General features: G+C 55.4%; 3 protein-coding genes across 4 annotated transcripts; all 3 read right to left on the reverse strand.

Annotated features, from left to right (window-relative positions):
* Positions 1–932: 932 nt before the first annotated feature.
* Positions 933–2,569, reverse strand: LOC136565248 (ribonuclease SLFN12-like). The gene is given in 4 exon segments (XM_066563749.1): positions 933–1,343; positions 1,345–1,520; positions 1,763–2,067; positions 2,553–2,569. Coding segments are annotated over 4 exon segments (909 nt in total).
* A 71-nt stretch (positions 2,570–2,640) lies between these two features.
* Positions 2,641–7,412, reverse strand: BCL7B (BAF chromatin remodeling complex subunit BCL7B). Of its 2 annotated transcripts, none has more exons than XM_066563353.1 (6): positions 7,253–7,412; positions 6,862–6,937; positions 6,055–6,151; positions 4,921–5,091; positions 4,651–4,730; positions 2,641–4,259 (listed from the first exon to the last, which is right to left on the reverse strand). In XM_066563353.1, exons 1-6 carry the CDS (start codon positions 7,342–7,344, stop codon positions 4,167–4,169), a joined length of 609 nt encoding a protein of 202 aa, XP_066419450.1. In that variant the 5' UTR covers positions 7,345–7,412; the 3' UTR covers positions 2,641–4,166. The 2 variants fall into 2 exon arrangements, with proteins under 2 accessions (XP_066419450.1, XP_066419449.1); XM_066563352.1 differs by having other exon boundaries at positions 4,921–5,106.
* A 509-nt stretch (positions 7,413–7,921) lies between these two features.
* TBL2 (transducin beta like 2) lies at positions 7,922–13,575 on the reverse strand. Its single transcript, XM_066563608.1, has 7 exons — positions 13,376–13,575; positions 13,176–13,300; positions 12,721–12,905; positions 11,955–12,106; positions 10,743–10,869; positions 9,955–10,107; positions 7,922–8,479 (listed from the first exon to the last, which is right to left on the reverse strand). The coding sequence occupies exons 1-7, from the start codon at positions 13,503–13,505 to the stop codon at positions 8,023–8,025; spliced, it is 1,329 nt and encodes a 442-aa protein (XP_066419705.1). The 5' UTR covers positions 13,506–13,575; the 3' UTR covers positions 7,922–8,022.
* Positions 13,576–14,030: the final 455 nt, after the last annotated feature.

Genomic DNA, 14,030 nt, shown 5'->3' on the forward strand with positions numbered 1-14,030 from the left:
GCTATTTCTATTGCCTTCATAGAGATCATATTTTCTCCCATTTTCAAGCCCTTTCTTGTTTAAATTATATATACAAAAGGTACATTTTTATTTTCAAACGCTGTATATGTGTATTAAGAATTATACTCTTAAGATCCCGCATATAAAAGGGTCGCATTTGGAAATCAATTTTTATAAAAATTATATATATATATATATATATATATATATATGTATAAAACATAAGAAAAGTTACCATTTTAACTACCCTAACCATTACCCCTTACAACTGCACCTAACCCAGCAACTCAGTATCTCAGGAGCAGTTCAGAGGTAGCTCCCAGGAGCCAAAGCTAGCCAGAGCCATAACTCCTGGCAGCTTTCATCTTGCAACAATCCTCCAACGTTCACAATTTTAGGAGGCAGAATCCCACTTTTAGCCCCAGGAATGTGACTGTGAATGTTAGCTCTTTTCCATAGGAAGGAAAGCCTCACAACCCACTGTCTCAGGGATAGTGGAGACACAGCCCCCAGGAGTCCAAGGCCAGCCAAAGCCTGGCAGATTTCATCTGGAAGGAATCCTCTGATATTCACAAGTTTAGGAGGCAGAATCCCATTTTTGGATTACAGTGCCTGACCACAAACTGATGACCCTTTTCCATATGAAGGAAAGCCTGGCAACCCAGTGTCTTGTGGGCAGTTGTGTTCCAACCCAAACCACTCCATGACTCTATGATTGGGAGTGCTTCAAGAAGTCCTGCTGAATGAGTTCAGGGATAGGGGTGCCACTGCAGGCCAATAACTGCACCATCATCCCAGTGCCTGTGGCTGGGCATGGGTCAAATGGCCCTTTCTAGGTGTGGTGAGAACATCCTGAAAAGAAGTTGATCTTTCCTCCTGAATGTTTGCAGCAGAACACGGAAATGAAGTTGATGCTAACATAAATGCAGGTTTTATTTATCTGGGTCTGCAGCTGTCATGAGCTCCATCCATTTCCTGCTGCTCAGTCTTTTAGTCAGTGCCCAGTTCCCCACACTCTCCTCCCTGACAGTGCCCAGCACCATCCAGGATTCAGGGTCACCATCGAACACAGGACAGCCGGATGGCTCAATGTGCATGGCACAGGCATAGCCCTGTGAACAGCCTGCTTGGTCATAAACACCCAGGATGTGCATCTGGATCTGCACGCCAGCCCCAGAGCCACAGAAGTGACAGGCACACATTGAGCTGATGGCATCAGCTACTCTTTGTTCTAAAGCTACTTTCTCCACATTACTGTGGGTCCCAGTGACTTTACCGTTGTCATCCATACCAAAAAATAAATATCCACCCTCAGTGTTTGCAAAGGCAGAGACGTATTTAGGAAAGTTTTTTTCTGATGTATTACAAGCTACTCTTTGTACTGCATTCCTTAAATTCAATATGGGTTGCCTGTGTGAAACCCAGGACCTCCCCAACCAGCACTTCATCTTTCTTTATAAACCTGGCCACAGTATCTTGGATGTTGTGCTCTTGGATGTTCAGAGGAGTCTCTTTTGCTCCTTTGCTCCCCCATCAAAACTCAGCTGAGCTCTCTTGGCAGTCAGTCCATTCTCTTTGTGGCACTTGACACAGTTTTTCTTCCTCAGGAATTCAGGAGCTTCGCTGGAAGTCACAGGATAAACCAATATGCCAGACCTATAAAACAAACCAGTGGTTAAGCTGCAGAGGTGCAACTTTGTGGCTGCACCTCCCAGCTCCGGCCCTCCACAGCTCCATGTTTTAACAAAAAGCAGCAGGTTACTCCCCTGCTGCATCCATGCAAAGTATGGATGAGCCTTGCTTCTGCCAGTGCAATCCCTGAGGCTCGTCTCTATGTCTCCACAAATGCCATGCTCCCAGAAGAAGTAATTCTTGTCCTCACTCTCCATTCTCAAAATTCCCCCTCCTGAATTCAGCAATGCACACACTGCTATGGAAAAGACTTTTTCTGTTTTCTAATTGCTAGACTTCTTCTTTCTGGAACTCTTTCCAAAAAGTGTTTTCCCAATAACTACCAACACATCAGGATAGTTTGTGGTCAAATCAATCAGCAGCTGCCTCTCCTGGCTGGCAATCGTGATCCTGAAATGATATATTATTAAAACCACTTCATGATTATCATAGAATTGTTAGGGTTAGGAAACCTTTCTGAGACCATGGAGTCCAATTGGTCCCATAGCACTGCCAAGACTACCACTAACCCATGTCCCTCCCTTCGCACCACATTTACACATCTGTTAAATCCCTCCACAGGTGGTGATTCTACCACTGGCCTGGGCAGCCTGTGCCAGAGCTGGAGAACCCTTTCACCGAAGAAACTTTTCCCTGATGTTCAACCTAAATCTCTCCTGAGAAAACTCAAGACTGTTTCCCCTCAAGCCTCTCCTTGTTCTGTGGGAGCAGAACCCAACCTCACCTTGCTTGCACCCTCCTGTCAGGGAGTTGTGCAGAGCAAGAAGGTCCCCCTTGAGCCTCCTTTTCTCCAGACTGAGTCTCCCAGATTCTTCAGCTGCTCCTTATCAAACGTGCTCCAGACCATTCCCCAGCTCCACTACCCTTCACTGGACATGCAGAGAAGGGCATACACGCAATATCGGGACCAAGAAAACTTGGGAAAAAGGAAACATTGGAAAATGAAAGTGAAAATTAAAATAATTTATTACAAGGGCAGTCAGGTCTGAGCGGGCTTGGTGCGGAGGCCGCGGGTTAACGATGGGAATTGCTTGGGCGCTCTGGCACTGCTCTGAAGTCACGTCGAAAGCACATCCCCGCCGCCCGAAGCCGCGGCCGATTTTTCCCGGCCCCGGCGGTCCCTGAGGGCGAAGAGCCCCGCCCCGCGGGCAGAGTCCCTTGGGTGGGCGGGGGCGGCTGCGGAGCGGGCAAAGCCCCGGGCCGGGGCTGCGGTAGGAGCGGCTGCGCAGGGCTGAGGGGCCGTCCCGGGCTCGTCTTCTCTCCCCCCCGCCCCCAGCCGGCCCCTCCGGGCGCTGCTGCCGCCTCGTCTCCGGCTCGGGCCCGTCCCCCGCCGCTCCAGACAGCGTCGGCGACCGGCAGGGAGGAAAGTGTGGAGAACGGGGACCGGGCGCTGACCCAACTTCCCGAGGAATCGGGCTCCGGGCCGGCTCCGTGGGCGCCGCAGGCGGCGAGTGCCAGCACAGGGCTCCGTTTGGCAGAAACTTCCCTTCCCTTCTCTTCCCACACGGTCCCTCCCCACCCGGCCGACATCGTGCTCTGCATCTGTATTTCAAACAGTTTAATTTTAAAAATATTCTATTCAGTGCTAAAATAACTTTCCACTTCCACGCGCGGCCGCGCCTCCAGCTTCACCAGGCTCGATCACGGACTCGGCGGGACATGCAGTGGCAGCGGGGGGAGAGTGGGGCTAGGGGGGCAGCGGGTATTGGGGGGCGGCAGAGCCCCAGGGCGGGAGCGCTTCCCGGGAGCTCCAGCACCCTGCTGCTTCCTTTCCCACCTCGGAGATAGCGGGTACCTAGGCCGGGGCAAGACCCTCCAGCATAGGGCAGCGGCTCCTCCTGCTCTGCAGGCTGCCGGGGGACTGCAAATTCCACTCGGCTGGAGCTGTGCCCCGAGGCAGAGCCGAGGCCGGTCAGTACCTGCCCTCTGGGAGGGGAAAGCGCTCCCCTCTCTCCCAGCATGAATGGCTTAAACTAGCAGCTTATTGCACAGCGTCCCAGTGGGTCCCTGCCGGCCGCTCCCTCACTGCCCCCCACACCCATCATCACCTGCTCCCACAACCGAGTGAAGACATCACCCAGAGCAGGTGGAAGGTGCCTCTCCTGTTCCCAGCACCCAGGGGAAGGGCAGGCAGGGGAGCCACAAGCAGGCAAACAGCATCTGCCAGTGTCCTGGGGACCATGGAGAGCAGGGAGCCCCATGGAGAACCCCCCCACACATGCAGCCCACCCAGCAGAGAGCCCCAGCTCTAGGGCAGGGAGCAGGGAGAGAGGGAGCCAATAAATAGAGGCAATTTTGCAGGTACTGGCAGCAGCCCCATCCATCGGGCAGGGCAGGATGGGGCAGGGCAGGGCGCACTTGATGTGAGTGGTGGGAGCCCCGACACTGGGGAAGGGGCAGGCTGGAGGGAAGCGCTGGTCCTGGGGGGCCAGGTGGCTCTGCAAGGGGCTGGCAAAGGTGCCGGGCCAGGCAGGTTAGCTCTCCGAGACTGTGTGGCACACAGAGTTCTGGTCAGCACAAAATCTCTTCAGAGGTGGCGCACCAGAGTCCTCATCCTCTTCAGTTACCTGCAAGAGCCAGAGGTCACAGGCAGTGACACTGAGCTACGCACACCTAGACAAGGCTGTGTCACACTATGGGGACAGCCCAGGCTGTCACCCATGCACAGGCTCCAGGGTACCAGGAATGCGAACCCACTCCAGCCCTGCAGCCTGCCAGAATTGTCATTTTCCCACATTCCCATATCCTTCCCTCACACTCCAACACTTGATCTGAACCAAGGAATAAAGACTAAAGCTCAGGAAACCATGAGGTTCTGGGAGCTCCCGGGGGCACTTCGGGACTGCAGAGCAAGTCCATCCACCAAGATGCTTCTGCTACAAGAAGCAGCAACAATGGTCTAAGGGCCAATCTAGGTCCATGCACATTTAGAGATGGTTTGAATCCCCCTTCCCTTACCTGAGTCTCAAGGGGTACTGGCTCTTCCTTTGTGAGAGTGGGAGGCTCATCTGCCACTTCTGAGGAAGGCAGGGAGGGCTCTGGGGAGAACAGGTGGGTCAACAAAAATGCAGACCCCGCACCCAGGTCAGTGCTGACCGAGGACAGAACACCTAGCTAAAGAAGTCCCCGATGCCCTGTCAGCTTCCAGCAGTGCCATGGCCACCCACTGAACCACCATGTTCCCTGATAACACCCATCTGCCTCCTCCCTTCTTGGCCCAGCACCCACCTTCCAGGGTCTCCTGCCCCAGGGTAGGAGGCTGTGAGTCGTCTGTGCGGAAGTCAGACGTGTGGGCAGGACTCATGGACTCACTCTGCTGAGGACTGGGGCTGGAGTTGGGACTGCTGTCCACCTTGAGCTGGTATACATCAGACAGGGAGCTCTGGTTGCTGTTCTCATCTGCAGAAACAGCACCTGGTGAAAAAGAGCACCTTGACGCAGGGGCACAGGCAGCTCAGGGCGGCACTGGAAGTTGGCGTCTTGCTGAGAAGGCAGAGCACGGTCAGAGAGTTAAACAGGGGATTCACTGTTCCACATCAGCCTAAGGGCTGTCAGGCACAGGACTGAGTCTTCCAGAACACAGTGGGAATCATATACACAACTAGCCATGGGAGAGGGAATGTTCCTGCCCTGGGAATGAGAATGAGCACTGCCAAATCCCACTTCTGCAGCTTGGGAGGGCCCTGGGCATCCAAGAGCAGGAATCTCCTGCTGTGTACCATGGTTTTGTTCCTCCTCTGTGAAGCAATACAAGGAATAATGCTCAGCACCAGTGAAGAAGCAGGCCTGGCACACACCTTGCCAAAGTGCAGACCTTGCAACATAACCCCACCGCATCTCCTGGGAGCGCCAGCAAATTTTCCTTAGCCACACACAGAACAGGTGCTGGGCAGATGTGTACATTACCTCAGCAGTGAAACCTCTCCTGGCTGCACCACAGTGCCTAGACCAAGAGCAAGGCCAGGGACAGCCTTTGCCCCTTCACCCTAAGGTCCATGGAAGTAACTTTTGGAAAAGCAAGCTTGGCCGCAGGTGGCTATTGGCCTCTCCCCAGCAGAGCATGGAAAGGGGGGATCAGGAAACCCCACTTCTCCAGTTGGCTGTGAAGCTTCCCACAGAAGATACCAGAAACAGCCCATTAAGACTCTCTAACAGCAAAAATGAACAGTTTGGACAGGGACAATCCAGGAGTGGATCAGCCCAACTCCACAGCTCAACTTCATTGTTCTCCACTCCATGCCAGTGCTCAGGGGCAAGCACTGCTCTTCCCCATACTGGCAGCACACAGAACCAACAATGTCCCAGCTGCTGTACAGCCTTGGAGTCTTTCCCCACGTTGAAGGGAGCTCAGCCCAGACCCACCTTGGAACTCCAGAAGGAGGGAGGAGTTGGCAGAGGTGTCAGCTGGGAAGCCATTGGGTTCTCGGGCCGTGCTGCTACTCGATTTGGATTTCTCTTTCTTGAGGAGAGAAGGAAAAGCACAAACACAATGTCAGAGAAACACATGCTGCTCCAGAGGAGCCATTCCCCTTTCTGTCTCCAGAAGCCCAGAGGGATGTGCTCAAGCTGGCCTCTTCCCTTGGCTTTGGGGGCACATTCCTAAGTGAGAGACAAAACTCCGTCTATGAAGGGCCTGGGAATCAGGAAAGAGAGGAGGAGCTGATGCCCATCTAGGAATGACACCAAGTAAAGCAAATCCTCGGAGAAGTCAAGCAGAAGCAGGAGGGGTCTCAAGAGAGCTCAGGGGGCTCGATAGTTCAGAGGAGGCTCAGGTTTGCTGAAGGGGCTTTTTGGGGCTGGGGGGTGCCCAGGAGCTCATGGGGCTTCAGTAGGGTGGGGTTCAGGGGTCGGCTTGGGGAGGGATCAGGAGCTTGGAGGTACTCGGGGGATCTCGATAGGGCAGAAGGGGCTCGGTGGGGCCTCAAAGGTGCTCAGCAGGGCTGGGAGGGCTCAGGTGCTGGCTTGGGGAGGGCTCAGGGGTCTACCTGGACGGGACACAAGGGGGGTTTGGTGGCATCCGGAAGAACTGGGGGGCTCGGAGGTGGCTCGGGGGGCTTCGGTGGTCGGTAGGGCTGGGGGAGGCTCAGAGCTCAGCTTAAGGGGGGTTGTTAATGAGCTAGGCTGGCTGTGGGCGGTGGCTCCCGGCTCATCCCCACAAGCGGTACCCACCTCCTTACTGTCCGCCACTGGCACCCACTTGAATATCCGCAGAGACGTGTCGCCCACCGTCACCCACTTCTTCTCCCTGCGGGACACAACGCTGACGGACCGGACCGGGCCTGGGGCACCATGGCAACAAAACCCGCCATCCCGCCACGCTCTGGTTGGCCCAGAGGAGCGTCAGTTCAGCACCGCGCAGCACTCCCCCCCGTCCCCCGCACTGTGATTGGCTGGGCTAACCGCCTTTCACAGTCGCTTCCCTCCCCGCCACGCTCCCATTGGCCGCCGCCCCTCCGCCCGCACCCGCTGGTTGGGCGCGCACTCCCAAGTCGCACCTCGCGGTGCGGTGATTGGCTGCGCGCGAGTGGCAAAGCCCTCCCCCCCGCGGGCCCGCCCTCACCATCTGCGGACGCGCTCGATGGCTGCCATCACCTTCTTGATGTCATCTTTGGCGCGGCTGCGGGTTTCGGCCCGCACCGAGCGCCCCGACATGGCGCGCGCAGCCCCGCAGCACCGGCCCCGCCGCACCCGCCGGCGCACCCGGCCCCGCGCACGCGCCCTGCGTGGCCCGCCCGCGCGCTGCGCTTCCTGCGTCACCACGCCCGACACGCCCCAGCTGCTGCGCCTGCGCAGGCATACACGCCCTACAGTGGGCACGGAAACGACGCGCAGGCGAGGCGACGGTGCACCGCCATCTTTTGGGGCAGGTCCCGCTGCACACTACCGTGAGATGACCCTGAGATCCCGGGCCGGGGGAATGCTGCACCGTTACCGCACTGCCCCGTTCCCTGCAGCAGAGTCCCCACCATTTAGCATCAACATTGAGCTTTGGCAGCTCTCTTGAAAAAAAAAACAAAAAAAAACCAACCAACCAAAAAACCTACCCCAAATCCACACAACTCCCGTTTCTAAGCTCAGGATAACTCGGAGGCATTGGCTTAGCAATCGATTTCATGGGATACTAATGATCTAAGCCCGGGGGGAAAACAACACAAGAGTGTGGAGTATGACACTGGGAGACGCCACTGTCCCCAGCCCTGTCCCGCCCATCAAACAGCACGCAAGGAAGGACCCGGGCACTCTTTTATTACTGCTGTTCACAGTTACTAAAAAAGAAAAACAAAACATCCCCCAAGGCAGAGCACAGTTGCCTCCTGCTGTACAGGTAGCTTAGTGCTTCTTGCCATAGATGGCAGCCAACGCTTTGCGAGCGCTGGAGATCTGCTGCTCCAGCCTCTCTTGCGTGGCTTTGTTCCCAGTTTTTTTCAGCATGGCCTCCATCTCCTCCACCACGGCACGGTACCCGGCAGTGTTGTGGAGGACACGGATAGCGCGGTCCCCACAGGACACGACATAGCGGCCGGTGGTGTCAAACGCAAGGTCTGTGATACAGTGGCTGTGCACGCCAAGAAAACGCTCCTCCTCCTCGCCGCGCCGTGTGTTGTACACCACAATGTCTGTGCCGCTCGCCACAGCGACCGTGCGGCCATCAGGGGACAGAGCAATGCGGCATGGCTCCAGCACTGCACACTGCCCTGTCAGAAGCAGGTGTGGGTCCTGCTGCTTCTTGTACTCCACATCTGTGTCCCAGAACTTCCATGTGCCATCCTTTGACACGGTAGCCATCCTGCAGGCAAGAGAGCACAGTGAGTGCATGGAAAAAGGGTGGCACCTCTTACCCTGCCCTGTCCATGAACCAGGAATCCTCTGTGGAGAGTGATCTCTTGGGAAGCGTGAGTCTATACACAGATACAGTCTCTGTTCTTTTTCCAAAGCAAAAAAGCCTACCACTAGACCAGGCTGCTCCAAGCCCCTTCCAACACAGCCTTGAACACTTCCTAGGATGAGGCAGCCACATCTTCTCTGGGCAACCTGTGGCAGGGCCTCACCACCCTCACAACCAAGCCTTTCTTCCTAATATCCCACCTAACCCACTCTCTATCAGTCTGAAACCATTCCCCCTTATCTTGTCACTCCAGGCCCCTGTAAATAATCTCCCTCCCATCTTTCTTGTCAGTTCCCTTCAGGTCCTAGAAAGCCACAATTACATAACCTGAAGCCTTCTGTTTTCCAGGCTGAGCAATTCCAATTCTCTCAGCCTTTCCTCACACCAGAGCTGCTCCATCCCTCTGATCATGTTGGTATCTCCACTAGACTCACTCCAGCAGCTCCAAGTCCTTTGTGTGCTGGAGAACTGGAGGCAGCTCTGCAAGTGGGGTCTCACCTGAGTGGAGCAGAGGGGCAGAATTCCATACTCCCTTGTTACCCACGCGCTGTGGGATCAACCCAGAGAAGTTTCTGGGCTGGGTCATGTCAACTTCTCACTCACAAGCACCCCCAGGCTGCTCTCAGTCTGTTCATCCCCAGCTTGGATACTGGGGGTTGCCCTGCTCTGTTTGGGCGGCCAGTCAGGAGTCTAATGGCTCAGCCTGGATGCCACAACCTTCCCAGAGAGAGATGCCGCAAGAGACAATTTTCTAGGAGTTTCAGGCAGTCCTTCAACTGCTGCGTAACCTCAGCAAGGGGCAGGCAATTCAGCTCTGAGCAGTGATTTCAGCTCTGCCTTGCTAGGTGTACCCTGGCCAACACAGGGACAAAGAGACAGGAGCATCATGTAGTTATTCTGCAGGGGTAGCCTTTATTCCAGCACCCTGCCAAGGAGGCCAGGGACAGCAACTCCCCTCTGAATGGGGCAGAAGCAGGGGTTTTTATGGGGAAAAGCGGGGGTGGTACAAAGGGGAAAAACCAATCAGTCCCAACAAATGTACATGGGCTTCCAAAGCATGCTGGGAACTCACTATGACCAAGGAGGATTTCTCAATCCAGGAAGGTTTGAGAAGATCTTATCATAACCTATTCAAGGGATACCTCTCCAAGGGAGAGGGTTGGCATGCTTATCTGTCTCCACACTGATCCAGGTACAGCATCAGCACTTGGTCTTGTTAAACCACATGAGATTCCAATGAGGAGGGTGGCACAAGCCAGATTTGGCTCCCCAGAGCAGTGTTTTACCCCTGTAGGTCAGTGGTGCAGCTGGTGAACACTGAAAGAGATGAGCTTACATGTCCTTAGAGTAACTAAGAGCAGGTAACACACACATACCTCCTTGAGTCATTGGAGAAGGAAAAGGATTGTACACCAGCAGTGTGGCCCTTCAACTCAAAAGCCCTGGTCACCTCCCTGAAGTCTCCGTTCTTGCTAAAACACACCTCCCATACCTTCACATCAGGGGTAAAGCCACAGGATGCCACAAACCTGTGTGAAGGAATAAGCAGACACACAGATTGCCTCTTAGAGAGAACCTGAGTGAGGCAGGGCCACAGCTCTGCAAACCTGTCCTGACTCCTGCATTCAAGTCTGGTCAGCTGAATTTCCATTTTTCCCTGAAACCTGGCTGGTAAAGGGAACAGTAAGGAAGGGCGCCAGAACAGCTCAGGAATGAGAAACTCTCCGGTCAAAGTAGAAGAGCTAAATGCGTTTTATCCCCAACCTCCTCATGCCAGGAGCAAGGCAAATCAAACTACAGCAGCAAGTAATTTTCCCAAAAAACATATCTCCCAGAAATAAAACCTTTATTTTTATAATTAACCTTTAAGAGATCACAGACAAGCTCAAAATGCTGTTTTCTTTGCATAAGGCATTTGCTCTGTCCCACCCCCGCTATCTGAGGCCAAAGCTGTTGTCAGGTTACCAGAACAGCAGCGCTGAGGCAGGATGGCAGAACAAGAGTGCCTGACCCCATATCAGCTCCATCTCCTGGGAGGTCAAAATACCTTTTTAAACTGTGGAACCCTGATAAAGTTGCATTAAAATAGCAACTAACTGCCAATGGTCTGAACTGATGCTATGCCTGTTCGAAGGAGCAGCCTGAAATCTTGCCTGTCACTCACCTCCCACAGGGTGACACTGTGGCATAGGCATTGTTCATCTGGTTGGTGTTAATGCTGGCCAGGACTTCGCCCTTTGGGCTCCAGATCAGGATAGTGGTGTCACTGGAAGCTGTCATGATAAACTTCCCTGGGGAAAAGGCAAAGATCAGGAGAGCCCCCAGACCTAACACTACCACAGACTGAATGAAGCCCCAGGATGAACCTCTCCCTGCAGCTGGAGAAAACCAGCAGCAGCACCAAAATCCAGGGACTATCAGTCTCCTAGGACAAGGTAAAGAGCTGAGTCACAAGACTCAGCTCCTGGTTATGCCTCAGTCCTCCCCTGGCTCCTGAGCAGGCAGGAGGCACTGAGTCCGTGTGTGCCCTGTACTCAGAACCCTGAGCCCCACAAGCAGAGCTGGGACCCCCACATGCAGCCCCACTGGGCTGTGCCACAAAGAAGAACAAACACTCCATCTGACCTGCATGCCCAAAATCAGCTTGAGGATAAGCACCTTTCAAGCTGTGGATTGCAGGCAGGCAACTGAATCCCAGTCACAACACCATGATCCATGATTGCTGGTTGTGCCCATGCTGGACTGCTGCTTGTTCCCACTTCCCCTTTGCCACCTCAGCCCAGGCAGGGAGTTGCCTGTTTACCTTCCAGGTACTTGGTTTCAGTTTTTGCTTTCACAGCTCCAGTCTCAGTTAACATTTTCCCTGCTCTCCTATTACAGAGGTGAGCTCACATCCACCTGCTTCCAATTGCCACTGGCACATACCTGACACATTAATCCATCAAGCCCTCACCACTAAAATGTAATTTCCACCCATCCACCCCCACCTCTGTTCTAGATGATCCCAGAAGTTCAAGATAGACCATATTAACTCACTAGAGAGAGATTTCTGACTGGTTAAAGAGAGACCGGCAGCCCAGAGAACAGCAATCCTCTCAATATTGAGACCAGACCTCTTTGCAACAGCATCCCTGAAAATGTAAATTAAGAAACTATGCACATCGGGGAGCTGGTTACAGGGATATTATTGGTGTGAAAACAACACCTTTTGGTTCAGTTGACAGCAAATTAAGTTAAAAAAAACGAATGAACTACAAAGTTCAGTACTGGTGCTGTCCACAGCCCTGAGAATGCCAAAAACTCTAACACTTTGAATCCAGCAGCTTCACAAGGAAATCAAAGCTGAACTGGAGAGGTGAGCAGCTCATTTCCATACCTGTCTCTGCAATCCCTATGTTAATGACAGGAGCCTTGTGCTTCTTTGGGAAGTCCCCAGAAGTCGCAGTGAAGGTGAAGCTGCCATCATCCTTTTTGGTCATCTTGTAGACACGAATGGTCTCAGCATTGGCCAGCCAGACAATAAAAGCCCTGTGGAGGGAGAGGCTCTGAGCCCCAGCTCAGCCCAGGTCACTCAGGGGCACCTGGGAAGAGGGATATGCTGCCACATAAAAATATTTACAAGGGCACCAAGTTCTCTCCCTATGCTGGCTCAACTGCAACACTGAATGAAAAAGAATGAAATTTATTATCCACACCAGGAAACAAGATCCCTTCTTCTCTTTCTAGAAGAGACCAAAAAGCCAAAAGACATTCTTCCACCAGATTTCCCACCCAGCAAGAGCTCCCCTGACCATTGGAAAGACTCAGCAGCACATTCCAGCTGCACTGTCAGCTGGCAGTGACGTCAACAGGTACCTTCGATGGGGGCAGCAAGCTGTGCACAGGGATATTTGCCCTGAAAACCACATTAACCCACCAGGAGCTGGACTAGATGAACTCCAGAGGTCCCCTCCAACTCAAACTACTGTGATTGTGTGCCAGCTGCTCTCAGAAAAGGCCATAAGTCAATGATATCGTGATGATCCAGCGAGAGATGCTGCCTCCACCCATCCCAGAGCAACACCACTGATCCCACCGCAGCTTGGCCATGAGACTGGCGGCTCTGCAGGACATCCCGGTGCCAGTACAAGGTCCGGCCGTACCGTGAGTCGGGGCTGAGGCGGACGAGCTCGGCGTGGTCCAGCCCCATGTTGGCGCGCAGGCAGCGGTGCTCCCGCCCTGCCAGGTCCCGGGTGCTCCACAGCCGCACCGTGCGGTCCTCAGAGCATGATGCCAGGTACTTGCCGTTGCTGCTGAAATCCAGGCAGGTGACTGGGCTGCTGTGGCCCTGCAGACAGAGAGTGGTCACGAAGGACGCGGGAGGGGATGGGGAGGAGCAGTAGGACACCAGCACCGGGGGGGGAAGAGGGACACCGGCACAGGCAGGACACCAGCATCGAGAGGGACACCTGCACCGCCCCCGGCAGGACAACGGCACCGGGGTGGGGGGGGGGGGTACGGGGCACCGGCGGGACACCAATATCGAGGGGGACACCGATACCAAGGAGCACACTGGCATCAGCACGGGGAAGGCACCGGCCCTGTGCACACGCGGTACCTTAAGGGTAGCCACCAGCAGCCGGTGTGCGAAGCTGTGCTGGTGCGGCTTCTCCCTGCGAGCCCTCGCCGCCGGCTTCGCCTTCCGCGGCTCCTCCGGCCTGGCGTGCCCGTTCGCCCTGGTTTCTGCGGGAACGGAGGGGTCGGTGGGTACGCTCCGCTCCGCGCTGCCCGGTGCCCCACTGTCCGCACGGTACTTACCGTCCTGCGGGGCGGTGGGGGTCTCCCGCGGAGCAGAGCGGTGCAGCGCGACCGCCAGCAGCAGGACAAGCATGAGGACGATGAGGGCGCCTGGCAGCATCGACCCGCCCAGCCCTGCCACCGCCTCCATATTCCCGCCGCCGCGTCAGCGGCCCGTACCAGGAGGGGGGGAAATTTCCGTGTGCGCATACGTGGCCCTGGTAACACGCGCAGGGCGGCCCCTGGCGGTGGTACTGCATCCCCCGCCCCGGCCGTCCCCCATTCAGCAGCGGACACCCCTCACCCCCCCTCCTAGTCCCTGTTCTCAGCCCTTGCCTCCCACAAAGCCCCGTAAACCCCCCCAGACCCTCTTCTAACACACTCCCCCAGCACCTGAGCACCCTAGCCCGTGCCTTCCACGAAGCCCGGGCTCCTCTCATCCCAGCTTCTACGTCCCCGCCCCCGGTCCCTGCCCTCGTGCTCCCCAACCCCGGCTCCCCTCCAGTCCCTGCTCCCCCAAGCCCCGGCCCTCACCCCCCGCCCGCTCTTGCCCCTGCCCGCACCTCCCTTCACCCCCCTCCCCCCAGCCCCGGACCACCCCTCTCCCCCCCCCCCCCCCCCAGCCTCTTCCTTCACTTGCCCCCAACCTCGGTTTCCCTCATTCCCCCCAGCCCCT

The sequence above is a fragment of the Molothrus aeneus genome, chromosome 20 (genome assembly GCF_037042795.1).
Source record: "Molothrus aeneus isolate 106 chromosome 20, BPBGC_Maene_1.0, whole genome shotgun sequence".
Lineage (NCBI taxonomy): Eukaryota > Metazoa > Chordata > Aves > Passeriformes > Icteridae > Molothrus > Molothrus aeneus.

Bases quoted from the DNA above. Each gene is read 5' to 3' on its own strand.
- BCL7B (XM_066563352.1), bottom strand. From the start codon at position 7,344: ATGTCGGGGCGCTCGGTGCGGGCCGAAACCCGCAGCCGCGCCAAAGAT. The intron at 6,938-7,252 runs GTGAGGGCGGGC...TGTGTCCCGCAG, and splicing joins ATCGAGCGCGTCCGCAGATG to GGAGAAGAAGTGGGTGACGG. The intron at 5,107-6,054 runs GTGGGTCTGGGC...CTTTTTCACCAG, and splicing joins CCTCCTTCTGGAGTTCCAAG to GTGCTGTTTCTGCAGATGAG.
- TBL2 (XM_066563608.1), bottom strand. From the start codon at position 13,505: ATGGAGGCGGTGGCAGGGCTGGGCGGGTCGATGCTGCCAGGCGCCCTC. The intron at 10,870-11,954 runs GTATGGAAATGA...CCTTTTCCCCAG, and splicing joins CATAGGGATTGCAGAGACAG to GGAAGTTTATCATGACAGCT. The intron at 10,108-10,742 runs GTGAGTGACAGG...TCCTTCACACAG, and splicing joins ACAGTGTCACCCTGTGGGAG to GTTTGTGGCATCCTGTGGCT.